At 41.1% G+C, this 20,905-nt stretch overlaps 1 protein-coding gene across 2 annotated transcripts; it reads right to left on the reverse strand.

The window, feature by feature from the left end:
• Nucleotides 1-1,205: 1,205 nt before the first annotated feature.
• uhrf1bp1 (UHRF1 binding protein 1) lies at nucleotides 1,206-19,696 on the reverse strand. 2 transcript variants are annotated; one of them, XM_036008467.1, is made up of 21 exons: nucleotides 19,436-19,696; nucleotides 16,838-17,000; nucleotides 14,353-14,391; nucleotides 14,023-14,114; nucleotides 13,724-13,913; nucleotides 13,180-13,320; nucleotides 12,879-13,049; nucleotides 12,110-12,290; nucleotides 11,523-11,609; nucleotides 10,791-10,961; nucleotides 10,400-10,545; nucleotides 8,923-9,064; nucleotides 8,582-8,775; nucleotides 7,215-8,428; nucleotides 6,850-7,034; nucleotides 6,624-6,763; nucleotides 6,264-6,414; nucleotides 5,413-5,669; nucleotides 3,530-3,638; nucleotides 3,293-3,356; nucleotides 1,206-1,449 (listed from the first exon to the last, which is right to left on the reverse strand). In XM_036008467.1, exons 1-21 carry the CDS (start codon nucleotides 19,477-19,479, stop codon nucleotides 1,329-1,331), a joined length of 4,002 nt encoding a protein of 1,333 aa, XP_035864360.1. In that variant the 5' UTR covers nucleotides 19,480-19,696; the 3' UTR covers nucleotides 1,206-1,328. The 2 variants fall into 2 exon arrangements, with proteins under 2 accessions (XP_035864360.1, XP_031172683.1); XM_031316823.2 differs by having other exon boundaries at nucleotides 1,206-1,445; nucleotides 3,265-3,356.
• Between the last annotated feature and the right edge of the window lie 1,209 nt (nucleotides 19,697-20,905).

Consider the following 20,905-nt stretch of genomic DNA (forward strand, 5'->3'; position numbering starts at 1 on the left):
ATTTTCAACAAACAGCTGATAATATTATCATAATACTTTTAAATGAAGAAAAAAAAAAAAAACACGCCTTACGCAAGTAATCTACATTACTAAGTATATTTAGCTTTATGACAGTCTATCTGTAAACGTGCTACGTGTAAACTAGCACTGTTCACAAAGCATGCTTGACATAAGTTGGGTTTTTGTAGAGGCAGCGACTCATGGACTAGCAGCTGTCTGGCAGTGTCAGTGCATGTGAAGAGGAGGTTTTGGCATGTGCTCAATTTAGGCTGGCTTCACACTGGCTGCGTGGCGTGAGCGTGGCGTTTCTGTTGCGTGGCGTTTTCTGTCTTTGCACACCAGAAACGTGTCTGACGCGGTGCTGCTGCTGCTAGCCTTGTCTGTACACATGTATGTTTCCCATTGATTTACTGCACTCAATCAGTAGTATACTTAATGTTAAACATAAACATATACTGATTTGATTACAGCAAAGACAACGTCGGCAGTATTGACGGCAAAATAAGCTACAGAATATTTCGTTCTGTATTGACAGGTGCAATATTTGAAAATCGATAATTATTTATGATTTTTTTTTTATTATATTTGTCTGCATTTATGTCAAAACCTAAAGACTTTCAAACATGAAAATGTCATTTATTAATATGTATTTGTGTCAAAATTACATATAAACATCTTTTTGTATTCTATTTTGCCTGGAAACGCTTCCAACACGCTTGCGTGTTGCGTGAAAAATAGGCGTCGGTCCTATTTCTAGCATGTCACGCAGGCAGTGTGCAAGCTCTAACCTGTTAACATGGGAGCCGAAATAAAAACGGACACGCCACGCAGATGACACGCTCACGCCACGCAGCCAGTGTGAAGCCGGCCTTAATGTTTCCGTTAACACAAATCATTAACTGGAGAGAATTAAAGCTTGATGATATTTACTCTTGCATGCTGTGTGTCAAACACTGAAACTACACAATACGTTTACTGATTTGGGTGAGAAAAAAACAGGATCATCTGTGTGTAGTAGTACAGCAGTGAGGAATATCTAGACTGCCAGTTAAAAAGTAGTACCATTAATGTACCTATATGTTAATTCACTAGATTCCCCTTCTAGTAATTGTTAAAGGGGCTCGTTTGTAATCTAATGAACAGTGTGATATAGTAGGAAGTGAGCCAAAGCCACAACTTGGATTAATTTTCTTTCCAAACATGTCCAAAGTCCAGACATGCTTTTATTGAGTCTTGGTGGTTCTTGACATTCAGCCTGATACATCCCATCACTGTTCCTCAGCAGGAGCAGTGATGCTGTAGGTTCAGAGGTGAAAGACAGATAAGGCTCAGAGACTAAACGTGGGGTCATGCTTCCTGACTTCCAGAAGGAGGCGTTCTCTGTCACTGAGGGCCTGGGTGAGAGCAGCCAGGGCATCAGAGAGCTGGGACTCCGAGCTTTGTCTCTGTAACGGATTATTGGATTGGTTAGTTCCCGCTACAGCTATTAAATGCACGCTTTGGCAAGGTGCTACATGCCAAGTATGCAGATATCAGATTCTGCCCGACAGCAACAGGTGTAATTACAATGCCGTAACACAATCCTATGTACTGACACATCTCTGTGTTGTTGATCTTAGAGCTGACCAGTAACAGGACACCAGCATTATAGTGCGTTCCATTTACCTCGGAAGCCGAAGCTGGGAATGACGTCACACCCGTATGACTGCTTTCCATTTACAAGTCGGATTTTCATTGTTATCATCAGATCTAGCCAGGTTAGCCATTGTTAGCAATACCAGTTTATAACAACGCATTACACTGTTTTTTGTGCATACAAACATCGTAACATGTCCACAGATAGAATATGGACAGCGCTGTCTGTACGACACGATTTAGTTAGTAGTGTGAAATAACACAGAAGTGCTTATAACTGCATGCAGGGTTCATACGCATTTTAACCAATACTTTTCGGCAAATTTCCATGACTATGTATTCCTGAAAATGTCAGTCGACATTATACAATAAGAATAAAAATCTGTGTTAAAGTTTACCCTCAGAGGTTTAACAATAAAATGAATGACAATTTATGTGGTTCATAGTGGGATTCGTAATATCGCGCCCCGAATAGAACGTTGAGGTTAGGGCGACATGAAATACATTTATTAATCACATATTATTATGCTGTGTTAAAAAAAATTCCATGACTTTTCCAAAACTTTCAGGGTCTTTTTATGTTTCCAAAACCTTTCCAGGCCTGGAATTTGCATTTTTTAAATTCCATAACTTTTCCAGGTTTTTTCAAAACATATGAACCCTGTGTATGTTACTACAGTTTTCACAAGTGTTGATACACGGAGCAGCCAACAGCTGTATTTAAAACGGGCAGATTACTCCAGATTTAAACACAAGTAGAATCTGTAACTCTAACTCGGCTGAGGTTTGAATAGCTTGACCGGACTCTGTGAAAGTATCATAATACAGAGCTACACACAGCCTCATGGTTGGTCCAGTGTTGATATTCATTTTGATAGCCAATAAATTAGTTTGCAAGCAGTATTTTGATTTCACACTCAATTAATGTTACACTTGACAATCACATACATGACATGACATGACATGACATTTGAGTGTGGAAATAGTCTGCAGGATAATGATCAGTGACTAAATTAACTCTTATTTTCAAATTGAGGCCTCAAGTCTAATATATTATATCCTATAATATAATATAAAATATATAACCATGTTTTTGGTGTAGAAACAAAATGACTATTGCTGGCAAATTTGATTAAATTGTGTTCAACAGTGTACAACAATATATTTCACCATCAACATTGTTTTAAGAGGCTTACTTTCTTTCTTTGCTTCTGTTTTTTAACTAAAATATGGCGAGAAATATTTAAATAGTATAACTTGGGTGCCCAGATAGCTCAGTTGGTAGAGCAGGCGCCCATATAAAGAGGAGGTTCACTCCTCGACGCAGTGGGCCTGGGTTCAACTCCGACCTGCGGCCCTTTGCTGCATGTCATTCCCCCTCTCTCTCCCCTTTCATATCTTCATCTGTCCTGTCAAAAATAAAGGCTGAAAATGCCCAAAAAATAATCTTTAAAAAAGAAAAAAAAAAGAAAGTATAACTTGGGCAAAAACCCCTAAACATTTCCTATCCACAAAAGCCACATATGAGAATAAAAGTCATGAGCCTGAAAGTCATGAGCCTAAAATCCTGGCTACAAACACACCAAACTGAAGCATATACAGTATATGGTACGGCTTGGTCTCCCCTACCTGGCTCTGCTGTTGAACAGAGCAGGGATGGTTTGGGTTGTCCGGACCAGCCACAGGAACACCTGCTGAGGCTTTAGGGTCTGTACCTTCAGCTGCAATCAAAAAGGAAATGGCGAAGTTCACTTTCTGTTCTGTCTTTCTGTTAAGATGTTACAGCAGATGTTTTAAGCTGGAGTATTTGTGGTTTTACGGTTCACGATCCTGCTGATATTTGGGTGTACCACGATACTGACGAGTTAAAAAATAATATAATATTTTTGCTCACCTTTGAGCCTCATGATGCCATCCTCACAGCGCTCGAGGAGCAGTTGATCTACAATGAATGAGGCTGGGACAGATTGAGGGGCTGTAGGGTAGATTTTAGGGCTATCATCCTAAAAGAAACAAAAAGGAATCCTGACATTTAACCGCATACCTCAACACTGGCTTCCCATTACGATTTCAAGTCTTTTTACTCTAAAAGATTACAGTCTGTCCAAAGTTCGATTTACATTTCACCAGGATAATCCACTTAGTATTGCCACTGCGTCACAAGGAATCCCGGTTATACACTGTGACTAAAAACAAATAATGTTTTTCAATTCAGTGGATATACAGAGTGGATTGTCCTCAGAAGTTAGATTATCTACAATTAGAAATCTACAGTATCACACAAAAGTGAGCACACCCTTCACATTTTTGTAAATATTTCATATCTTTTCATGGGACAACACTGAAGAAATGACACGTTGCTACAATGTAAAGTAGTAGTATAACAGTAGTAGGTTGTATAACAGTGTAAATGTGCTGTCCCCTCAAAATAACTCAACACACAGCCGTTAATGTCTAAACCGCTGGCAACATAAGTGAGTACACCCCTAAGTGAAAATGTCCAAATTGGGCCCAATTAGCCATTTTCCCTCCCCTGTGTCGTGAGTCGTTAGTGTTACAAGGTCTCAGGTGTGAATGGGGCGCAGGTGTGTTAAATTTGGTGTTATCGCTCTCACACTCTCTCATACTGGTCACTGGAAGTTCAACATGGCACCTCATGGCAAAGAACTCTGAGGATCTCAAAAAAAGAATTGTTGCTCTACATAAAGATGGCCTAGGCCTATAAGAAGATTGCCAACACCCTGAAACTGAGCTGCAGCATGGTGGCCAAGATCATACAGCAGTTTAACAGGACAGGTTCCACTCAGAACAGGCCTCGCCATGGTCGACCAAAGAAGTTGAGTGCACGTGCCAAGGACATGGATTACTGAAACCATGTCCTGTGGTCGGATGAGACCAAGATAAACTTATTTGGTTCAGATGGTGTCAAGCTTGTGTGGCAGCATCCAGGTGAGGAGTACAAAGACAAGTGTGTCTTGCATACAGTCAAGCATGGTGGTGGGAGTGTCATGGTCTGGGGCTGCATGAGTGCTGCCGGCACTGGGGAGCTACAGTTCATTGAGGGAACCATGAATGCCAACATGTACTGTGACATACTGAAGCACAGCATGATCCCCTCCCTTCGGAGACTGGGCCGCAGTGAAGTATTCCAACATGATAACGACCCCAAACACACTTTCAAGACGACCACTGCCTTGCTAAAGAAGCTGAGGGTAAAGGTGATGGACTGGCCAAGCATGTCTCCAGACCTAAACCCTATTGAGCATCTGTGGGGCAACCTCAAACGGAAGGTGGAGCAGCGCAAGGTCTCTTGCATCCACCAGCTCCGTAATGTCGTCATGGAGGAGTGGAAGAGGATTCCAGTGGCAACCTGTGAAGCTCTGGTGAACTCCATGCCCAAGAGGGTTAAGGCAGTGCTGGAATATAATAGTGGCCAAACAAAATATTGACATTTTGGGCCCAATTTGGACATTTTCACTTAGGGGTGTACTCACTTTTGTTGCCAGCGGTTTAGACATTAACGGCTGTGTGTTGAGTTATTTTGAGGGGACAGCACATTTACACTGTTATACAAGCTGTACACTCCCTACTTTAAATTGTACAGTAGCAACGTGTCATTTCTTCAGTGTTGTCCCATGAAAAGATATGAAATATTTACAAAAATGTGAGGGGTGTACTTTTGTGAGATACTGTATGTGTAAAGTGCTAAGGCTAAAATCTTATACACATTCATGTAAAATGCATTGACCCCAAATCCAGACAGCATCAACAACCCACCTTCATAATGATGGTGATGTTGCTCATGTGTAACTTCATTGGCTGACCGTCAGCACTGAACTCATCTTCCAGAAAAGGACCAATGTTAGCCACTGTGGAGGCTAACAACTCTGCCTTGCAGTCTTGCACTCTCATATCCAGGAAGCCCAAAGACTCAGCTAGAGCAGAGTGTCGGACTGCAGAGGGACCCGTCTCTGCTCGCATGCACACTACTGGAGAGCCCCTGGTACCTTGCTTCTGGACTGTTCCGACTGGGGCTGCAGAAATAAAGAAGAAGGTACATTTGTAAGCCACGTGGGCCCTTTATACTGCAACAAGTTCCAGCATGCTTTCCATACTGTAACTTGATCATGTTCCTTTTTGAAGCTGAGACAATGTGCCGATATTAGGTGACTACATTCTGATTCAGAGGCATTTATACAACATAAGAGATGATGCAAAATGTGCTTTTCTCATTGTGATTAAACTGTTCAACTCTGAAACCTGTGATGATTTATTTGTTTGAAATTGCTGAGATTAGATATCAATCAATATGTAGATAGGAGTGATTTTTTCAGTTTAAAAAAAACAAACTTTTTTGTGGACAAAATCTTAGATATATTGACTATATAACAATATAACTTCAAGATGCCAAAGAAGACCATAGACCAGGATTGATTTACATTTCATTTGCCCTTTTTCTTAAGCCTATCTAAAATACTTATCTAAAATAGGCATTTCTAGAAAATGATTAGCAAACAACTGATTAGCCAACTGCATACTAGTAAACAGAGAAAACGTGATTGGAGAACATATTTTTTAAGAGTTTGTTGATAGGAAACAAACAGCATGGCAATAATAATCCAGGTTACCTTGTACGAGGCCAGCCAGCAAATCTGACACCCTGATATTGCCCATCTGCACAGGGCTCAGATTCTGGGCTTCTACAGCCACAACTTGGTCTTCTCCCTTTACTTCCATGGTACAAGCTGTTCCACTCAGGATCAGCAGCAACACCGAGGACTGTAACAACAGCGCATCACAATAAAATCACATGTAAACCACTGTAGATTTACATTTGAAGTGAGGGTTTGAATTATTGTTCTATGTATTGAGGACAATAGTCTAAATATTCTTTCAGATATTGCTTTGTTCAGAAAAATAATGCAACTCCACTGACACATTCAATCCATCCATGAAATCTCCTATACTGTATGAGCATAGCAACCCACCATATCCTGAGATACATCCTCAATACTTTGGGACAGAGAGCTGCTGAGGTCCGCTAATGAACCTCCCTCTGTCCCTGGGGCTGGGCTGCCTCGACTGCCTGCAGGAGTGTTGTTGGGGCGCATGGACTCTATACCTGATTCTGGAAACATGAAACAAACGTATTAGTAGATGTCACCTGTGTAATTCAGAGAAACTGCTTTGGAAACCTGGTAGTATTCTAAGCACCTAAGTCCATGAGAACAACAAAATTGTCGCTGACATCACTATCCACAGAGAGATATTCGTCAGGCAGGCTGCCATCCAAGATAGCACTATCAAAGGAATGCTGGGAAGGCGACTGCTTCATGGATTGGTGGCGCAGGCTGGCAGCCAGAGAGGGGGAGGACTCTTCTGAACGCTGGACCTGCTCCCTATGAACACAAACACACACAAACACACAGAGTCGTTAAGGGGCATCCAGTAAAAGCATGTGGTGCACAATATGGGTTCCAGACACACAAACACTAGTCGCGAGTCGAGCAGGAACCATGTAATGGAAAAACGCCATATTAATGTTGCCAATGGCACAGCAAGAGAGCACTAGCACTTACTTTGCCTGCGAACTAAACAATTTGCTCATCCCTGAGCCACGACTCAGCATGCTAAAGGCATCCTTTGTTATTGAAAACGCCCCTTTGGTCAGGTCCAGCGAGGCACTAATGGCATCTTTGGTCACATCCTTGGTGACAGTGATGGCGCTTGACAGCTCTCCCTCCAGGCTAAAGTTGGAGGGTTCGCGGGAGAGGGCAGGGGAGTGTCCAGGTGAGAGTGGAGGGGAGAGGACAGATGTGTCCTCCTGTGTTGTCAAACCATCCCCCTCCAACCCCTCCTCCACAGCCTCACATGCCTCCTCCACCACCCCATCTTGTTCGTCCTGACCAAACAAATTGACAGTATTGGTGGAGGAGATGCCATTTTCTAACTCACTGTTCTCCAGGACTGCAGAGTGATGAGTCGGGGAGATGTCAGAGTCTGTTATGCTGGGGCTGTCTGTCTCTGGGGTGTGGGGAATTTCTTCCTCAGGATCTGTGCACACTGGTGGCAACAGGAGACCTAATTCTGCAGAGTCCACCAGAAGGGCAAGGCTAACTGTAGCAGGTTTTGTCTTCTGGCCGTGAGCCTGCTTAACATCTCGCAGATCCCTGCCCAACTCTGCCCCCAACCGAGCCATGGCATCCTTCATCCTCAGCAGAGCAACATACTGGTAGTGGTTGAGCCACAGCTTCACTGGAGTGATGGTGTGAGCCAAGAAGTGGATAGAGGCAAACGAAGCTTCTTCCTGCTCTGAAGAAGGCTGGTGGGCTCTGCTGGGACTAGAGGAGGAAGACGATGATCCATTTTTAAAGGCAGAGGGCTGACACATCCACACAGACATCGCAAAGGGCTCAACAAAAGGTTGGGTTCTGCCTTTGGGGAATCGCCGAGCTCCATCAAAACCTAGGGTCACACGGGACAGACTGAGAGACCAGACATCCTGTGATCGTAGCTGCTTTCTGTCCAGAGGTTGGGGCACTGTCTCTTGAGAGTGCTGGAGGAAGGTGTAGGGGATGGGATGGAAGGCACTCTGGTCTCTGGGGTAGGGGCATGGAGGTGTGTGCTGGAAGAAAGGGCAGCTGGCGAACTTGTCAATGGTGCTACTGAGGTCAGCTCTGGAGCCATGAGGGCAGAGGCGGGTGTTGCTGAGAACCATCTGGGGTACAGTAACAGAGAGCGACTGTGGACGTTCCGGATGGTCCAATATGGAAAAATCCAAGGGGATTATTAACTATAGAAAGGAATAAAAAATAAAAAAAAATAAAAATAAAAAGTCACATCAACCATTAGAAATGCTTTTGATCAGACAAAAACGTGCTAAACAAATATTTTGAATTTAAATAAACAGAAACCAGTAATATGTTAAAAACAACTGTGTACTCACCTTGAGCTGAGCTGCATCCACACGGATGTCCACATGCTCTTCAGCCCTGCTGCTGTCTTGCAAATGGTAGAAAGCTTTGACCTGGTCCAGTGTGTGCAGCAAACCCCGGGAAAACAGATTGACCCACAGCACGCTGGCTGGGTCTACACAGAGCTGGAGGCCATTCAGCTGGGCATACAGGTTGGAGGTGGGCACTGAGAGAAGGAAAAAAAAAGCAAGAGATACTGATACAGGATATTCACATGTCATAATTTGTAATTATGGCAAATACACAACCAATATGGATATTAACAAGCAAAAGAAAAAAAACCCAGATATGGTTAAATATGTTTGCATGATACCTGAAAAACTGGGGTTGTCAGGAAAGTAGTATTCGGTGAACTGCAGATGAACTGCTGGTACGTTGTCAGGCAAACGCAGAGCTTTACGGTTGCAGGATATTAAAGAGCGGGTCTTCTTGTTTTGACGGCCTCTGGTAGACACCTGAATGTTGAGGTGTAGAGGTTAGAACAGTGGTGGAAATATCACTAAATATGGGATTTGATTTTGCATTTATCTGATTCACTCAAGACACAATAAGAAAAGGAACTCAATTACTCGACAAAAGTGCAAGTATGTTGCACATAACAGAACCAAACCACCTGAGTTTGAACATCAGTGACTTCCTGTCTAAATTACAAGGTGGAGGCCCAGACATTGCCTCTGATTCTTTCAAATGGGGAACTACAAGTGTCTTATACTTAAAATAGCCTTGGAAATGTTACGTTATTTCATGGTCAAATGCCCAAAGTGAAATTGCAGAACCAGTCTGAGAGTGTAATTTGTGGCAGGGGTTTTCTCAGTCTCAGATTTAAAAAGGAACTGGAGCAGTGAAGTGATAGTTATGGAACTAATCCATTCTTACTGGGGTATTTTACTGACACTTAAGGAATCATTTTGCTTAAAGCTTCAGAAATGTATTACAAGGCTGTAGTTTTTGGTACGGAAATGATTACACATGTATAATCTTCTAATGTTACAATTTCACAGAAGGGTAATTTGATGCATTTACATAATCACAGCAATATAACAAATCAAATATCTGATCAAACATATCAGATAGCTAGTCTGGAAGAGACTTTTGTTCCCTTTGTAAGGCCTGTCAGGCAGATGCATGCAGCACTACTAAGCCTTTTTCCAGTTTAAGCTAACTGCAAGTGATTGTGACAGTGAGCACACTGCAGCACATGACACTCATGTCAGCTAGCTGGCTAGCAAAACAGCTACAGTTTTGGAGTAGAGCCAATAATATATACACATATTTCTTCTTATAAATGTTCATGTGTGTCCAAGTGTTAAAAAGAAAAGTCATCTTAGGAACCATCTTGATAATGCCTGTGGTCAGTAATTAAACATGCTTAAAGCACTTTGTCACTTTTTTTTTTTAATCAACTTATCACCCTATACATGGTTTACACACACACTATGCAAGGCCTATACTTCTCATTTGCCTGCCTGTTAACAACTGTAGGTTATGTCATGATTGCTAGGAAGCTGATGGTGACGTCTGCATGATCCACTGTAGATCATCAGTTACGTGGCTGGAGGTTGATTGGTTCAATTTAAGATTCTTTCGATTATAAACTCCCGTTTCCTCAATATCAATACCATCTGTGACTGCTCTGTCACTGGTAAGGTTTTCTAAATGCAAGCTGACTTCTAGCCTTGTCAGAGGTACTGTCTGACTGCTGCCACTGAAGAACAGTCTCTCAGTACATTAACTGAAGGAAGGCTTCTGTTAGAGCAGGTAAATCAAATCAGTTGATCATTAAAGCTTGCCTGGTGAATGTCCACATCATCCATCCTGACCACCACACAGCTAGACCGCAGCCTCTTCAGTGATGACCGTGAAGGAGCTGTGACAGAGTTCCTGCTGGATGCCTGCTCTGTGTCAGAGGGGCTGGACTTGGGACTAGACTGTCCATCTAAAGTACGTGCATGGGAGAGAAAACACTTTGTGACAAGCAGAAATGATTCACGGAGGGAAGAGCAAGTCTGCTTCCTAGTTAGATCATGACACTGATGTGAATATTTTTTACAGATTAGGATTTGTGTCTTTCTTATCATAAACATGTTGCTGTTAACTAATAAATTTAATTTATTATTTATTATTATAAATTTCCTATAACAAGACAAACAGAATTGAAATATATCCATATTGCGCTCATACCTTGCACTGTCTTTGCAGAAGAGTCCTTGGTTGGCGGGGGCCCCTCAGTATGTGGCCCAGGAAACCCAGAAGCCTCTACTCTGCTCTGGTACTCCTGCAGCAGTTTCCCAGCCCACTGGGCCTGAGCCTCCATGGCTCCACTGTGGCGTTCCCAGTGTCGACATCCATCAGCTGTATTAGAGCAGCTATGATTGAGTAACCACTCTAGGCTTAAAACTGATTTTCTCTGAAGGAAACCTGATTCACGGTTTGTTGTTCAGCTCATGCCTGTATGTAACAGCTATATGTTTGAGTTTGCTTATATTTGTTTAGCTTTGTCTGTATCCTCCTGTAAATGCTTTTAAAAGCTGGATGTGTGGTTATATACTGTATACACATGCTGTATATGAAGTTGTACTGTGTGGATACATGCATCTTTCGTCTGTTAAAATTCAAAGGCCGCAATTGTTAATCAAACAAAGCAGCAAAACAAAAAGTATTTTCTGACTGTGATTAATTGACCATAATCAGCTCCAGAGGCGACTCGGCTGCTCTGCATTCTACATTTCAGGAATTTCACAAAGAATAATGGCACTGGGCACAATCTCCCAAGCCATTAGTCTGCTTGAGTAGTAATCCTCCTAACAGCTAGTCCTGAATGAATGCTGTGGTTGAAATGGGAGCAGGGAAAAGCCTCTGGGTAAACTGCGGTAAGAAAATGTAGTCAGAGAAAGGACCAGTCGTCACACTCACCAGGCCTGTGGACAGGATAGTAGTCAAAACCCAGCTTCCTGAATGTCAGCTGCATGGCACCTTGCAAGCCTGGTGGGGGAGCCTCATCTGTGCAAGATCAAGTGATGGCTGTTAAAAACCAGCTTGACAGTAATTATCCTTCAAATGCTGAATAATTTGCTGTATTTTACAGATTTCTTTAAAGCAAACCATTGTGGCTTTATGCTGGGGCAGTGGCGGCCTAAAGGTTAAAGAAGCGAGCTTGTGACCGGGAGGTCGTCGGTTCAATCCCCAGACCGACAGGATAAAAAGCGCTTGTCCCTCCCTCATTACCACCACTGAGGTGCCCTTGAACAAGGCCCTTAACCCCAACCGCTCCGGTGGAGCTGCTCAGTGGCCAGCAGATCAGACTGTGGTTGTACTGGGCAGCTTCCAGGTATGAATGTGTGAATGTGACAGGTCGTCGTTGCAAATGAGAATTTGTTCTCAATCGACTTACCTGGATAAATAAAAAGTTAAAAAAAAACAACAATAGCAGAGGACAATAATAAAGGCTACATGTTAATCATTTTTGGCACATGGTGATTGGTGAGTAATTTCCAACTAACCTTCATCCATTGAAGAACTGTCGTTGCATATGTGTAAGTCCAACCGGGATATGAAGGTGTGGTAAGAAGACTCCTTGACATCATAGAGATCAAAGTATTGACTGGCGTTGCTGGGGGTGCCAGTGGGGGCAGGTGGGGGCTCTGTCCAAAGGTTGTGGAGGCCAGGCGATGGAGGAGCAGTCTAAAACACAGATGAGGTCAAACATCTAAATTACCAAGATGATTTGACAAAACAAAGAAAATATTTCTTGCAACATGAATGTCATAGTGAAACAAAAGAAAACTTTATACTATTATAAATTATAGACTATTTCTATAATGTATAGAAATAGTCATGTCTCAGCAACTTTTGAGTTAAAAGCTCTTGAATCTTTGAATGTACAGCACAATGTTATCTAAAAATCTGTGAATATACTGGGCAGTAACAACTTTATTTAAATACAGTGTCATGTAAAGACAAGCTGAGAAAACGCTGAAATGCTGGTGTGGGGCTTTCACAAAATCGTATTTATATCTACAGATCATACATTTGGTTCTTTAAAAGACATTTGAATTATTCATATTTCCAGTGATTTACAATGGCATATAGAGACTTTTCAAAGACGAGTTGGTCAACAATTCTTGAGATGAATTAGGCTCATGTGTTTTAAGCTTGACAATGTTCTCAATTTTTCCTTCTGTAGTTAAAACACAGCTACATATAATATTATTATTCTTTATACTGATTTTTTCCCCCCCAAAACATTCATAAGTAGGACGGAGGCAGGACCTGTAGGGATTCAGCAGTGCTGCTCTTCCTCTGCTGGGCAGACTTCTCCATGGCCTCGCTGAGAGATTTGGCGTAATGTATGATGGCTTTGAGCTGAGAGTCCGTCAGCACCCACAACAGGTCGTCCAGAATGAAAAGCAGCTTGGACGCCAGCACATTACAGTCCTTTATCTAGATAGAACAATGAAGAATTAAACTTGACTTGTGACAAATAGTTTGCAATTTAGATGAGGTCAAGTTTGTGATTTCTTTTAACCAATTCCATGACAGAACAGTAAATGAATGATAGAAACATTCTTACTCTGCGTTTTAGAGCGATGCGAATGCGACCCTGGTTGGTAATTAGACGTAATGGGGTGCTACTGAGGTCCTGGTCGTCACTCTCCATGGCATCTGCCTCGATTCGTAGACTCTGCCAGTTTATTTCTTTGAATGTCAACACCTGATTGAAACAAATATCAAACAATCCAGGTATGATTAAACACAAAAAGAAACACACTACGAGACAAAAAGAAACACACTACGAGACAAAAAAAACACCATGTTTCGATACTTCTATGGAATCAGTATCAGTGTGGCAAGGCCAATGGTTTTTAATAGAAACAGAAAAAGAAAAGGCAACGGACGCATTTGCTCTTAAGTGGATTACAAGAGCTCATTCTGAAAGGTTGTTCATCTCAATATAATCCCTGCAGCTAATAGAAACCACAACAATTGGCTTGATTAAATGCTTTAATGCAGGGCTAAATGAGTTTCTGTGGTAAAACATTGTCTTCAGTTGGAACTTCCAGGCAGAGCAGTGGCAAAGCTGGGTGAGGAGGGGGACAAAAGTGTGCTCACTGTACCTCTCCTCTCTTTGGGTCGGTGACACGAGTGTAGCGGAGGTCAGTGCGTTGCCATTTGGGGTTGAGGCTGTTGCCTTGTAACTGCCAGAGCTCGAAGGAGGCGTGGAAGGCACGCGCCTGCACCTTGATGGTTATGGAGTTGATCCTAACAGACATGCCCTCCACCACTTTCTCTGCAAAGCCGTACTCGCTGTAAATACAAATTGTAAACATGAGCAAGACAATGTTTCACCATATACTGTACATGGGATGTAGTATTAGTAGTCAGATATATTGTCGCAAGATTTATTTGGGCTTACCTCTGGCCTGCTGTAATAGCTATAGGAGAGGGGCCATTAGGTGGACGTGGCTCCTCACATGTCCTCATTTCTACCTCTACCTTATCCAAGAACTGCACACAAGAGGAAATTACTAAGCATACAGAGAAGTAACCTAACATTTACGTATGATAACAGGACAGAGAGCACAACCTATGGAGCAGTATAACAAAACGGTAAAATAACTATGCACACTGCTAGAGTCATGCCAAAGTTAGTTTATTTTGGGATTCAAACATGAAGGAAGAAGCACTTAATGTTGCAGAAATGTGCAAGAACTCTGTAGAAAACCAAAAATAACATAATTCTTACCAGACAGATGGGGCTTGTTTTCAACTTTGTCCATTGTATCTAAAAAGACAGGACGACAAGGTCCAAAGAGTCAGTCACAAACACTCACCAAAGCATTCCGCACTGCACATTCATTCACTGAGCACAAGCGCACCATGAACATCAACCTCCTGTGATGCAACTGCAACAACAATAACTGCCACGCTGTAATATTTGGAGTCATACTGCCACTTCTGCTCAACAAATCAAATATTAACTTCAGCTATCAACTAAATTATTATTACCAAGTACTGGATGAACTAAAACAAGAGGAAATGAGAAATAAAGCATACATTCCTGATTAGACCAAGGGGGACGAAGAAAGATAAAATGAAGAACATAAAGTATTTGAAAATGACCCTTTATTATTGACATTTAAAAAAGTGCTAACTGGGTGCCCGGATAGCGCAGTTATTTGCTGCATGTCATTCCCCCTCTCTCTCCCCTTTCATTTCTTCAGCTGTCCTGTCAATAAAGGCCTAAAAATGCCCAAAAAATAATCTAACAATGATTATAAAAAAACAAAGGATTGAAAAAAAAAAAAAGCCAGCCTATAATGCATGGATGGTTTCTGAAGACTGGAATGCTTTGATTGTAAATGTTCCTCAGTTTAAAGGAACGTGGTTGCATCAATGTTTTAACACACTAAAATGTCATAGGAAACACCAAAGCTTTTGCTGTGTTTTACAATATTTTTGGCTAATGAATCACAATGGCTAGTAAATAATGCGTTGACATAGGGCTGGGCAATATATCGATATTATATCGTGATACAAGACTAGATATCGTCTTAGATTTTGGATATCATTATATCGTAATATGGCATAAGTGTTGTCTTTTCCTGGTTTTAAAGACTGCATTACAGTAAAGTGATGCAATTTTCTGAATTTACCAGAATGTTCTAGCTGATTTATTATTTGCCTTTACCCACTTAGTCATCATATCCACATTACTGATGAGTAGGCGTTTGGTCCAAAATATAGTGATATTTGATTTTCTACATATTCGCCCAGCTCTACGTTGACATCTGCAAGGCCTTTGACGAGAATTTCCATTTTATCTGCATTTAGCTTCAGACAGTCTTGAGCCTTCAAATTGTGAATGTCTTAATGCAGCCATGTAAGTATCCAGCTCTCTGTGATTATTGCTGGATGCCGGATAGGAGGAGTTGTGTATTATTTGCATAGCAATGAAAACTGATGCTGTGCCTGTAGATGTCTGAAGATGACTAACAGTAACATGTAGATAGACAACTAGCACCGACCCGCTGACAGCCAGAAAATACTATCTTGAAGACAAGATCAAGAGCAGTTTAAAGCAATTCCTGAGATTTCTGACATTGATAGTTTCAGATGTAGTCAAGATCAACAAGACAAAAAGTCTACAGCCAGGTGTTATGCAGTACAGCCTGGACTGGAATGTCATTAGATTTTTAAAGTATTTGGTCATAAATGAAAGTATTTTGGCTTTCATATTGGAGTTTTTTGAGAGAGGTTAGACTGGGGCATTTCTGAAAATAGGAAAACAAACAGCAGAACAAGTGAATTCCAGTAAGCAGCTGCAAATGCAAAGTTTTTACTCAGAGTCAGCAGGCACTCTGTTGACTGGTGACAACACACCAGAAACCATTAATAAGATGAAGTTTAAAAGACAAATTCTATACATATTACAAAACAAGTCAGACTGAAGAACAAGGACGTGTATAAAATGGAACACAAAAACATCTATAATATTACTACTGAAGCTGGAAAAGATACTGTGTCTTAGGTTTGGATATTTTTAGTCAGTAAAAGCATCATACAGTACAGTTGCAAGCATAATACATCCACAGTATAATCAATATATATTATCTAATACTGTTCTACAATGCTGCTTGCCACTTTAAAGCTACCTTCGGGAAACTCGAGGAGAAATTGAGGTTCAAGAGTTTAAAATATTCATACAATGTGTAGATTAAACTTTAATAACAACAATACAGATATAATTACTAAATTTAGATAAAATATCTGGCCTTAAATATGTGGTATTATTGGGATTATTTGGGAACACAAATCATGCATTCTAACAGCTCAATGTACACCAGCCAGTTTATCACAGGATCACTCTAGCCTGTGGGCTGTCGTGTTCCTCTGAATCATGGCTTGCCACTCTATTACCAATAACCAGTGCTGGTCTGAAGGATCATAACAGTTCAGTAGTGCCTCTAGCAGTACTTATCTCCGTGGTACTGCCACTGCTCACTTCCTCTACGACTCTGTGGACTCGGAATTTCATAAGCTCTTTGATAATAATAAACAGAAAACCTTTGTTTACTTTGAAAATGAACTATGAAATAATTATCAAACTGACATGAATTATATAGTTTTTTCTGTACCAGCTTTGTGTTTCAATAGTCTTCTTAGAAAAGGGAGATGGCCTCACTTGTCAGACCAGCTACACAATCAGGTTTGACAAGTCAATAACATACCCTGATGGCGGCTTTGTTGCAGTAGACCCGGGTGACAGCCAGCCAGGTAGGCAGGTCCAGCATGTTCTGCAGAACCTCTTCATCAAGCTCGAGGTTGGACAGCTGCCCCTCCCCCTTCAACGTACTCACATTGATCTTGTCCGGGGACAGATTCTTGGTGAACCTAAGGAAATGAGACCAGATAAAAAGGGTGAATACTAGAGAAATACTAGGGGAAACACCTGACATCATCACACGTCACTGATGATTTGGGAGACAGAATTACACAAAATTCAATTATGCAGCTTGGCCAAGATGTTTTTGAAGTAGTGCAACTGAATGAGTCATCCTGAGAAACAGTTGCAGCCTCCTTACTAGAGCACACAGCTCTAGTGGCACTCCCCATATGGGTTAACCTCTCCGAGCGTGCTAATGTAGCAAGCTCCAACTGCCAGGAATAGGCTACAAACCCACATACGGTCAATATAGCAGCAATCGGAGCAAATCAATTTGTTAAGTATTTTAATACACCATATGACTGAACGCTGTTCTGGCAAATCTGCATGATATTTCAGACATCAACCAACAGAAACTGTAGTTATTTTGCTTGCAATTTGCTCTGCTGCTTTTTTAATACACTGTGGCTCACATTTTGGTTAATAACATTAATTTAACTGATGAGACGGCAAGTGAATGTGGTCCAATTTGTCAAAACATTTGACATTGTTTGGCCTTACTAATACCACGCTGTACCTGATAAGCCAGTCAAAGCCACTGTCATTGGTCAACGTTTAAGCTTTTCTTTGACACTAAGCAATAAAATAACGACAACATTTTTTCTATTGAGAACAAAACCTGGGCCACTGCTTTCATTTCATCTTGTTTCCCACACTTTTCAAGGGCCTTTTATGAGTCATGCTTGAGGTGCAGAGCTAGTTCAGAAGTCCAAAAATACCAACCAGCTATGAATTGAGTGTACAGCATTGTGCATTTTAATACAGTTGCCTTGGCAGAATAAAAAGAAGTGATTTGGTGGTATTCATAAGACCTACACTAGAGCAAAGACTGCTGAATAGTGGTGCTATTATTTATAGAACTAGCAATATAGGCTAATTATTCAGATTAGGCATGGTTCAAAGAGTACAGAAATCCCAGAGCTTATCCGAAGCAAGAAAAGTCATCGTACAAACTTTTCCCAAAGCACGACTGTTGGCTCTACAATTAAACAACACCAAGATCGTTCTTAGACCATTAAAAAGAATCACCCTTGAAGTGGTCTATTTAAATCCAACACTTCCTCAGTGGTTGAAGAAGTCCAGATACCTAAGAGATAGCCTAACTGAAGAGACACTTGGACTGTAAAGCCCATGTGCTTGCATGTCTACTGACCAAGTACAGTATTTGTCCATTGTGTCGTATCTGGTGCAAATAATTGTTTTAATTATCCAGTGACAGACACAACAGCAGGGAGGAGAATACAAGTCAGTCAAACAGAAAGCCTCTGATTTAGCACACACCTATTCCCCAGTCTCTTGATGAACTTTAGCTTTTACCCTATCCAGCTGGGGTAAGAGAGACCTTTTAAACAAATTGCTCTCTCACCCAATCAATTCATTTCTTAACTCAGCAGTGTCAAACTGACAGCAACAGTGAATACAATACGTTCGTTTGACACAATAAAACCAACTAATGGAGGGAAATAGCAGGCTCTATATGTCTCCTGAGCAGCAGCATCACATATAGAGGAACTAAGATCAGGTACAGAGAAAAGGCTCCAGCCAGCTCTGGAGAGGATGCTGAAGTTGACTGGAAAACTAGTTGTCTGATAATTTGTCTGCTGAAAAAAAGACAGGGATCTTACTAAAACTAAAGGAGCATTACTGAAAGTGTTGTTTTTGAGCTGTACTAAGCATAAGAAATAACTGAGAAACCAAGATAGATAGATGGATAAATACATAAATAGATTTTTATTTATATAGGCCTATTTGATTAATGTTGCACTGTTACACAGCTCTGTTTACACTTTATTCTAGTAGATATAACGTTACTGACACTTGATTTTCACACTTGAATTGACAATATAACGTCTGTTCCCCATGATAATAAAGCCTCTTTGAATTAAAAAAGATAAAATGGTTTAAATGGAAGATACGATGTTTATTTAGCATTTTTAAGTTCCCATGGTAAAGTAATTATAATATGTAGCTGTAGGGCCCATAGACCACTAAGTGACATTAAAAGAAAAAGTAAGCAGTGGGGCACAGTGATGGAAGGTGTTAGGCCCATTGAATCTAATACATCAAACAAGTATTAAAGGCAGTGTGTAGCATATAACAGTATTAAGAACACATACATATAGTTGGGAAAGTAATTCGGTTGACGTTATTAGTCTCCCTAAGGTTGAACTGGTTTGCTGCGTTCACTGTCCACTGTCAAGTCTCCTAACGTTATTCTCATGTGGCTGCTCCAACGTGTAGCGTTAAGCTAGTTGGTAACCAAAGTGGAAATCAATGTAATGTAATACTTGCGAACTAGCGTTTGCTCTGTTGGAGGCAGTAACGTTAAAACCATCATTCGGCTGGGCTAACTGGCTAACACAAAGCCAGAGATGACACTTACCTTGACAAATGTTTCAAAATTTGCTTTTTAATAATTCCGGCCATTTCTGCTAGCGTCCGTGTCGTACAAAAACACAGGCTTCCCCCTCTGAATTAACGTTAAACATATAAGGTTACTAACGTTAGCTTCCAGGCACCTCTAAATTGTGCACAGCCCTAGCTGTTTGCATCTTTTTAGCTGCTGCTTGCACAGCACCAGCACAGCCTAGTTGCTACCTCGATAAACACCGGACAGCAACTGAACCACCCCCCCTTTTTTTTCTCACACACACACACACACACACACACACACACACACACACACACACACACACACACACACACACACACACACACACACACACACACACACACACACACACACACACACACACACACACACAAAAACATCTCCAACGTCGCCATCTGCTGGATGTTGAGGGGAGAACGGAGAATCCCACCAAACACGACTACATATTTAATTCAAATCAAAATAAATAAATAAAATACTTTATTTTATTTAATCAGGTAGACTGATTGTAAATAACTGTAAATATATATCTTCTATGTTTCAAGTTTTTTTTTCATGTACTCAACATAGCCTATCTCTACATTGTGCAGTGAAATGTCTCCTTTGGTACTGTGCTTGACATAAATAACAATACATTATATTAAAAATATAATAACAAAATAAACACAAGCAGATGAAAATGTGAATAAATAAACATTTTATTTTGCCAATTTTATGAAAATTCGGCTAAAATGTGTGTTATATTTGGATGGAAACCTGGCTATACTGAAAACCTAGGCTATATTAAGACAGACAAACACTAAGTGCCATTAGTTGTCATCAGGTATACACTGCTTGCTGACTCTGCTACTATTAATCACTATACTGTCACTTTACCTTGCAATTTTTGTCTCCATATGTTCTTGTATTTTCCCTTCCCTTCTGGGGCTCAATAAAGGTTTATCTTATCTTAACCTGCAGTCAGGTAGTATTCAATGAATGAATGAATGAATGAATCAATCAATCAATCAATCAATCAATCAACCAATCAATCAATTTGTCACATGAAGTCGTACAAGGTAAAATTCCAGTGAAATGTTATCTATCAGTTCCTTCAGCTTGTGCATGATTCATCATAAAGCAGAATGTGGCCGTCAGATCGGCATACAGAAAAAGAGTCACCCGGTTGAATGGCATCCTAATAATGGGGTGGTGATGGCGCAGTGGATATGACACATGCCTTTGGTGTGGGAGACCTGGGTTTGATTCCCACTGTGACACATCAACCAGTGTGTCCCTGAGCAAGACACTTAACCCCTAGTGTGCTCCAGAGGTGTGCGACCTCTGACATATAGCAATTTGTAAGTCACTTTGGTCATAAGTCAGCTAAATGACATGTAATGTAATAAGCACCTCAGTCATGAGATGTCCACAGAGATGGTCTTGCTAGCCTGAGCTCATCTTCTCCACCTTTTACTCTGA

The sequence above is a fragment of the Sander lucioperca genome, chromosome 12 (assembly GCF_008315115.2).
Source record: "Sander lucioperca isolate FBNREF2018 chromosome 12, SLUC_FBN_1.2, whole genome shotgun sequence".
Lineage (NCBI taxonomy): Eukaryota > Metazoa > Chordata > Actinopteri > Perciformes > Percidae > Sander > Sander lucioperca.